We start from the raw sequence: 8507 nt of genomic DNA on the forward strand, positions 1-8507 counted from the left end.
GTCAACTTCCATTTCACCAAAAAATATACCATGTATTAAATTCCTTCAAAGTCCTTCAAAGTCTTCGCTGTATATATTGTATTTCTTTGTAATGTTGTTTGCACGTCTTTAATGAACTTTAACACCTTTGTCACTAATTAGTTTTATTCTGACAGTCTGGTCCGGAAAGCGCTCCGTTGCTAGGTAACATAATTAAATCCCGCGTTAGCGTTAGTTTGAGGATTGACAGGCAGCTGTTTGATGACAGAGGAAGTCATGGGGTAATGATTGTTTTCCTGTTTAGGACATGAATACGGTGGTCGGGGGAGTAGTTTATATTGTTTCAGTTTTGAATTGTTGTATGGCATCTTATGTTATAGTTTTCTAAACCTAACTGATATTCGAGTACTGCTACCTAATATTTTACTCCCCGAAAATGTTTAAAAGTTTATGACTTGGAGCCAGCTTTTAGCCCTCCAGGGGTCAGCGCGAGTCACGTGACTGAAAACTATGAATAGTCTCATCATAAGGTTTGCAGAGACTTTCCAAGCTGATGTAAATTTGAACACTGAGAGAACAAATTCAAATGATTTATTTCAAATTTTATTTCATAACAAACAATGATCAATATATCAAACATCTCTTAATTGTGACCCCACCTGCACAATTTACTATCAGGTTATTATACAGGACAATGGCTCCTTTAAGCATTAAAATATTACATATTATATTATTAGGAGTATTTTAATGTAGCTGGTTGAGGCTGAGCTAGCTGGAACTTGGATACTTCATATACTGTTGCATGGTTTAATCTATAGCAGTGCATTATATTTTACATCTTTTGCATGTAAACTTTTTATCTGTTAAGTAAGTGTAGCTGGTAAATAAATAACGCAGTGCTGTGGAAAGTGCAATACATCCCTCTGAACTGTATGGTAGTAGAATGATAAATGAGCAGAGAAAACTCTAACTTACATTCAAGTATTTGAGTAACAACCCTGCCTGTGATAAAAACAGGCCTCCTTACATAACGTTGGTTACATTTTAGTAATTATATCTACCAAATGACTCTAAAATGAAAAAATGAAAATGTTAGTGCATCCAACTGTCTCTCGTCTCCCTTTCTTTATACCTCCAGCTTACAGAAAGAGGGTCCCCAGGAGCCCCAAAAGGAGAAGCTGCAGCTCATAGCAGTCAGAATAATTCAGAAGGCCTGGAGAAGATATGTGGTGAGTGCTGCTGCAGCTGCTGCTGGGCGCACACAAACTCTTGCACATGCATGGATTAAAGTGCACATATATAAGCAAACTCTTTTTCTTTCCCAAACTTTAGTACAGAGAAGTCTTCAGGTATTTCAAAGAGTTGATCAAACAATGCAACCAGCGGGATCCACAGAGCGTCCTCAAAACTGTCAATCCTCGTGAGGTAACAGATATTACACTCTATAAAATGAAAACAACTCAAATAAATGGTAAAGTTTGGTTTTCCTGTTGCAGGCAGAACTGCTGGATGCTGCTGCTGGGGTGATTATTAGATTTCGACTTGGAGGGGTAAGCTGCATAAGGAAATCACTCCACGGTGGGTGGATAAGTGGATAGTGCAGATGTATCGGCTAACATCTCATGCTTGTGCCTTTAGATCACCTTTCCTCCCAACATCTATTACAAGATCTTTACCCATCGGCCCGTTGTAGACGTGTGTGCCAGCAGCCCAAAGGACTACACACAGCCAAGCATGAAGAAGCCTGTGGCCCGGCAGACAAACAATGGCTGGCCTCTTCTGCAGGAGGACCGATCGGGGTGGTACCAACGCATGGAGAACAACAGCTGGAGACTGTTCTGTAGTAAGGTGACTATTTGAACTATCATGCCAAATAGTGTGACAGACATTTACATAATTGCTCTCAGATGTTGGTCATTTAATTAAAAACAAAGTTAGCTATAAACTGTTACATTGTAAGCAGATGCTATAAAGTCTCTGTCCATGGGTTTCTTCGTCAGGTGGTTCCTGAGGGCGAGCCCGCTGAGATCGGTGCAAACAAAAAAATGAGCTTTCATCATTCCAAGTTGCAGCGGAAGCAAGATGTAGACAAGTGGAGGAAAAGGAGGAAAATTGATTGGCTTATGCACATGTAGGTTGCAGTCGTGTGGGTGGTCTAAGATCACCGTCATGTCATCATATTTTTGTCTATCCCTTAAAATGAATTAGATTATAGATACAGGGAAACAGCTAGATGGTTAGAATCTGCCTACCAGTACCTCTGAAGTGCATTAATGGATATATTATATGTGTAAAAATGAGATGGTATGGTTTTATGAGAGGTCATGTTACCTTTGGACTGAGGTAGGCTAGTTGTTTCCCCCCTTTTCCAGTATCAGTGCTAAGCAATGCTAACGAGCTATAGTACCAGTTAGAGCTTAATATTTAACAATTACTAGCTTGGCATCAATCTCCAATCTCAATTTTAACTTCTGGCATTAAAGCAAATAACCTCTGTTTACCATAATGGCAAATGATTCCTTTAATACTCATGGTTCTAGTCCAATATTTGGGAAACACACATCTGTGGCAGTGTGATGTGGACTCTTGATTGACAGGAAATCCATCTCATCTTCCATCTATCATCACCTGTCCGCTCTGTCCCTTACTTACAGGTATGATGAGGGACGTCTGCAGGCTCGTCCAGTACATCGGCACATGGCAGCCCTGGTGGGGACGTCAGCCCAGGAAGTGATGGACACCATTGAAGAGAAGGGGGACGATGAGATACTTGAATGGGAGCTGGATGAACTCCTGGCCTGGACAAACACTCTCAACTTTGAGGAGTAAGATACCTTCTATTGAATAGACAAATTGTAGGCTGGGTTAAACCCTGTATATTCATGTTCAAAATGTTCATCAAGGCTTTTCTTATGTATATACAGTCATTTTTTCTTTATTATCTTATTATTTTGCTCTCTTGCTTGTGCAGGTATATACAGGAGTGGAGACATTTGGCCTGTAGTCACTCCTATGAGCAGAGCAAAGGTAAAAGTATTTCTATTTTACACACTTTTTTCTCATTACATGCAATAAAGACTGCATATCTTTGCTGCTAGTAAAACTCAAGCTTGTGATTGCCACTTTAGTACTGCCATCTGCTGTTTAAGTTTAGTACTAACAAGGCTGTCCATTAGCATTCATTTCATCCACTGTCGTAGCAATGACTCTTCTGTTTTATTTCTTTCTCTCCGTTGTACCCCTTGCCTCTTCCTCCTCTTCCTCTTACAGGTGAGCCTTCATCTCCTCCTAGACTACATCCACATGACTATGCTGATATTGCTGATGAAGACAGTTTGGTTGACCTCACAAACAAGTGTAATAATGTCCAATTCTAGACAACTAGAAATGCATTTTCTGTGCTGTCAAGTCATTACTGAAACAATAATCATTTCAAATAATAAAGTATGATAATTGTGTTTGTGTTATAATTTATTTTATTACAGCAGTTAAGGAGATGTTATTGTAATCATTCAGTATAATGAGCCATTACGATCAGTTAGTGAGTGAAATGAACTTTTAATCTATTATTTAATGACATCAGACCAGATCAAACTGCTCAGACACTTCTTCTGAATATGAGAAGGTATGGGGGTGTAAAGTGAATGTTGTGTATAGATGTTAGAATATATTACAGTAAAGACTTAGGCCAATGTGATCCTGTTTCTCTCATAGTCCAGTCACTGCAAACTACTGTAAGGATAAATTGGCCATTTTGCAGAATGCAATGTTTCAGACATTTATCACAAGGTTTGTATTATGCACTTATCAGAAAAAACATTTCAGACCCACCGTCAAACAATAACTGGTCCAAAATCAATCAACAAAACAAACAGGCTACAGAGCACATTTAATGATCTGGTAGTCAAAGAAGAATACTAATCAGTGTGTATGATCTGTGGTCCTTAGTAACAAGACTGTCAACACAAAAGGGAAATGCATTGACGGTGGTTATGGTATTGTTTCAGCAGGTTTTTCTGAGAATTGTGAATAATGAATGGTGTACCATAACATAGCAAGTAATTCCCAGTGAATCTTTAGGGAGCATGTTCTGCCAAGGTGAGAAAAAGAGGGGGCACCCGGATTTGAACCGGGGACCTCTTGATCTGCAGTCAAATGCTCTACCACTGAGCTATACCCCCGTTGACAGCTTCTAAGAGCACTGAGTTATAAATAAGTGTAGCCGTATATGTATTACTTGTGTATTGTGATATGGTGGAACTGTGATGTATATTTCACTGTAATAAACAAAACCTACCTACATACACAGTGTTTGACTGTATTAGTTAGCAGTTGTCTCGTTATGTTATGGCAGGCTGTACGCTGTCGTAGGTGATATATATTTCTAGGATGACGAAGGCATAGCCCAGCGTACCCTCTCTCTGATTGGCTTAGGCTGATATTCTTCAACCAATACTAGCCAATCAGAGGTAGAGAAGGGCGGATTATGACTTTGCCATCCTAGGTTAAATATAAATTTTCAGCCCGGATGTGTCGTTAACAAAACGCGACCCAACCGGATATTCAATTGTGTTGAAAAGAAAGTGGAAGAAACGGACTCAGGATGGTATGGCTCTTTATTCTAATCTTCTACATCATACATGTTGTAAATATAACCATATTCGTGTCATGCCTGATGTTCTTTAATACTAGTTAAATGTATATTCAACCCCTTTCCGCCTTTGCTATCAGTCTATATCAGCTCTGAAGCTCAGTAGAAGTGAATATGATTAGTCACCGGAGCTAATGCTAGCTTGTTAGCAGTTAACGCAGCTATGAGATTGGATGCTTTGCGTCAGTGTTCAATGTTTGTAAGAGGTGTACATTAACTAATTATTAGCACATGTTAACGGTGGATGTGTACTTTGTTTGTAGAATTGCCGAGGACTCCGCTCTCAGCTGAAGGACAGTGTACCTGTGGCCGGCTTGTGTCCACAGGGAGCTTATGGAGTGCAGGACTCTCTGCGTAGCGGGTGAGAAATGCATCTAATTAATCTGTCATCGCTTTAACTAACAACTAACTTGAACTGATTAATAAAAATACAATCAGAAAATAGACAATTCTGCCAGTTGTGTAACAAATAACTGAGTCCTACCATCGCTTACCACTTTCCAAAACCAATTAATAAATGGTGAATATTTACCAAGAGCTTACATATAAATAAATAAATATCTGTATTTCAGCGCTGTCAGTAATTTTAAAAAGAATCAACTTAGCATCCAGCAGTCTAGGCCACTTGATTGTTTTCCAGATTTGTTTTAGATTGCACACCTTTTTAAAGATACGTTAATAAGCTTTTCTAGTGTATATAAATCAAACAGTATCAGTCATAAACAGTATTAGTGCCCTTCAATTCTCACTGTATATTACATATTACAGCACAGCAAATACAGGTGGACTCTTGGATTGATTCTTATAGTGACATTCATACAGTAACATATAGTGCCCATGTTTTGGCATATTCCCTCATTATTTTGCAGTCTAAAGGCTACCTTTTCTAACTTTATCATTTTGGTTGCTTCAGTGAGGCCTTCTACCTGAGTTGGCATATTTAAAACAATCCATTTAACCATGCTGACATTCTTAGTGACCATACATAGTCAGAGGAAGATCTTGTTGTTCTTTAAAGATACTTTATCCTGTATTTTACATTTATATTTCCATTGTTAAGTGTCCAGAAAATTAATTGCCAACAATTTCTTAGTTCATCAATCATTTGAGGGGTTTCCCTCCCATATTACAGCTTCTTAAATATGAATATTTTCTATTTATTTAGTTCTCTACGACTGTAAACTTAGGACTGTTGGTCATTACAAAAGAACACCTTTGAGGACATCTCCTTGGGTTTTGGGAAACAATGCTCCTTATTTTCTGACATACACCAAATAACTACTAAATGAATCAGTAATGAAAACAATTATTAGCTGTTTTCTTACATTTAAAAACACATTTGAGGGATACTAATCAAAAATAAATATTAGCCCATATAACGTTCTCAGATTAGTTTTAAGGTCCTAATCAGCTGTGTGGCATTAAAAGATATTTAGGTGGAGTGTAACATTCTCTGCATTAACAAGAGTGACATGTACAGAAAGTACTGGTACAAAATATATTTAAATGAGTTTTCTTGTGTAATGACCCATTTGAAGTGTGTGTGACTATTCAAGAGGATTTGTCTTACGTGTTAGGCCTTTTGGTCATGGTGCCAAATTTTCTGTACATGAAACTGAGTTTTATCTTATTTGTGTGTATTTCATCTTTTCCTAAACAGCTTCACCAGTGTGAAGAATGAACTCCTTCCCAGCCATCCACTGGAGCTGTCAGAAAAAAATGTAAGTCAGCTGCGTTCCCCATGTTGGTGTTTTCACTCATTTTGACTAATTAGTCCTCATCACAGTTTGGAAATGTAGAGACTGGTTTTGATCAACATTTCCCCAATATCTCTGATTCACCTCTTAACATTTCATACTTTTGAAACCAGATGAGCTAAACTAAAGAAGCATTTTCTTTTGCTTAAGAACTTTGGACATTAGTCAAATTTGTCCAAACGGTAGTGTTTAGCTCCCACTAAGACTTCCTCTGTCCACCCCACACAAGTTAAAACAGTTGAAGGTTTCGTTCCTGGGTAGGGTTGGACAATTAATCTAAAAATAATCAAAACCAACATTTAGAAACTCTAATCGAATTAATCTTGCTCATGTCAACTAATCGTGGTGTTCACTGTTGCCATGACAGTAAAGGTTGCATATCTTTAAGGAATTTGAAAACTTGTCTCCAGTGATCATTTTAACCCAAAACCATGATCACAAAATATGGTGTGAGGGCAGCAGTGTAAAATAAGAAACAGTGAAAACACATAATTGTTCATCAAGGGTGGAGATAATCGTTCATTAATCATAATCGCCCAGCCCTATTCCTGGGTTCATCTAACAGTTCTTGTTCTCCTGGGAAAGTTCCTGCGGTGGAAACGCCCTACACATTAATGTATTGATTGTGTCATGTCGGCTGTATTGGTGAGAATAATCTCTGTTGAGTCAGCATGAGTTGTCCAAAACTGCACTCTACAGGCCTTTTTCACATGAGACTCTTAAACTTGTCATAGCAGGGAAAGAATAACTAATTACATTAATACTAGTTGTGTTATGGTGTCCCAGTTAGTCATACCTATGATCCAGACACTCCTTTATTAATTACACCTGTGCCTTTTCTACTTTAACATGTTACAATGTCTTCATAATATTGTAATACATACAAAGTGTCATTACTCCAAATTACATAACAGGATGCCACGTTTTATTTGACAGAAGTAGAGTGAACAACTAAATAATAATAGTGGAAATGTTTCTTTTCAACTTGGTTTGTGTTTCTGTGGTGTGCAGTTCCAGCTGAACCAGGACAAGATGAATTTCTCTACTCTCAGAAACATCCAGGGTCTTCATGCTCCACTCAAACTGCAGATGGAGTACAGGGCAGCTAGACAGGTAACACACACAGCCTATTTCATACATCACACACATATATAGTTTATGTAATTTTCACTGTGTTCATTAACTCGTGATGCCTGTCCTTTCTTGTTCCAGATCCAGCGTCTGCCATTCCTACAGAGTTCAAACCTGGCGCTGGACACGCTCAAAGGCAGCGACGAGTCCATTGGCTTTGAAGACATCCTCAATGGTGAGAGACTTTTTATTTTTTTCTTAAATGGATATATCCGTGGAAAATATGATGCCTAACCACCACACTGTGCTTGTGTCATGTTACCTTGCAGACCCAGCCCAGAGTGAAATGATGGGAGAACCACACATGATGGTGGAATACAAAATGGGCTTGTTGTAAAGAAGACTGACACACATTACACACATAGATTTAGAGTATCATTTGTCTGCATTCATTTGTTTATTGGATCCAAAACTAAAGTGACCAATTTAGGTTCTGGAGAATTGTAGTCATCTTTTCAGAAAGACTGGGAAAGGATGGGGGGGGTGTATGTAAGAGGAGGGGCTGACCTTACATATAGGTTACTGAGTATTGAACATTTTTATTCATCCGCTGGCAAGACTCTCACTCAGACAGGCATTCAATGCTGCTTTTGTATGATTCCAAACTGGTTGGCGTTTCTAATAAATTTAACATAACAGTCATTATGATGTCGTTTCATTTCAAATCATTTATCTGTTTGTCTTGTTGTCACATTGTCACCGCAGGGCACCAATCAAAATGTGTTATCTTATTTAAATATATAGCACAATATTCTGATGTAGTTAGGCTGCAACTAAAGTTTATTTTCAACATCGATTAATCTGATTGTTTTTCTTGATGAATTATTTTGTCTAAAATGTCAGAAAATAGTGGAAAGTGCTTGTGACAGTTTCTCCCATTCCAAGATGACGTCTTCAAGTGCCTTTTTTTTTTCAATTTACCATCATTTAGGACAAAGACAAGCATAAAATCCTCACGTTTGATGGGCTGGAACCAGCAAATTTAAATG

The 8507-nt window shown here is 38.2% G+C and overlaps 2 protein-coding genes and 1 non-coding gene across 3 annotated transcripts; 2 read left to right on the forward strand and 1 right to left on the reverse strand.

Annotated features, from left to right (window-relative positions):
• The first annotated feature begins 255 nt into the window (after window positions 1-255).
• c21h11orf65 (chromosome 21 C11orf65 homolog) lies at window positions 256-3356 on the forward strand. Its single transcript, XM_053342349.1, has 9 exons — window positions 256-260; window positions 1118-1208; window positions 1312-1404; window positions 1476-1529; window positions 1618-1827; window positions 1980-2110; window positions 2634-2804; window positions 2951-3006; window positions 3250-3356. Exons 1-9 carry the CDS (start codon window positions 256-258, stop codon window positions 3354-3356), a joined length of 918 nt encoding a protein of 305 aa, XP_053198324.1.
• A 732-nt stretch (window positions 3357-4088) lies between these two features.
• On the reverse strand, window positions 4089-4160 carry trnac-gca (transfer RNA cysteine (anticodon GCA)). The gene has a single exon. It is a non-coding gene; the product is annotated as a tRNA-Cys (tRNA).
• Window positions 4161-4533: 373 nt separating this feature from the next.
• Window positions 4534-8160, forward strand: pomp (proteasome maturation protein). The gene is made up of 6 exons (XM_053342415.1): window positions 4534-4585; window positions 4894-4991; window positions 6291-6351; window positions 7399-7500; window positions 7600-7693; window positions 7788-8160. Exons 1-6 carry the CDS (start codon window positions 4583-4585, stop codon window positions 7853-7855), a joined length of 426 nt encoding a protein of 141 aa, XP_053198390.1. The 5' UTR covers window positions 4534-4582; the 3' UTR covers window positions 7856-8160.
• Window positions 8161-8507: the final 347 nt, after the last annotated feature.

Source organism: Scomber japonicus, chromosome 21 (genome assembly GCF_027409825.1).
Source record: "Scomber japonicus isolate fScoJap1 chromosome 21, fScoJap1.pri, whole genome shotgun sequence".
Classification (NCBI taxonomy): domain Eukaryota; kingdom Metazoa; phylum Chordata; class Actinopteri; order Scombriformes; family Scombridae; genus Scomber; species Scomber japonicus.

Coding starts and splice junctions, on each gene's coding strand:
- pomp (XM_053342415.1), top strand. Junction 4,992..6,290: donor CAGGACTCTCTGCGTAGCGG/GTGAGAAATGCA, acceptor TTTCCTAAACAG/CTTCACCAGTGTGAAGAATG. Junction 7,501..7,599: donor AGTACAGGGCAGCTAGACAG/GTAACACACACA, acceptor TTCTTGTTCCAG/ATCCAGCGTCTGCCATTCCT.
- c21h11orf65 (XM_053342349.1), top strand. Junction 2,111..2,633: donor ATTGATTGGCTTATGCACAT/GTAGGTTGCAGT, acceptor CCTTACTTACAG/GTATGATGAGGGACGTCTGC. Junction 2,805..2,950: donor AACACTCTCAACTTTGAGGA/GTAAGATACCTT, acceptor TTGCTTGTGCAG/GTATATACAGGAGTGGAGAC.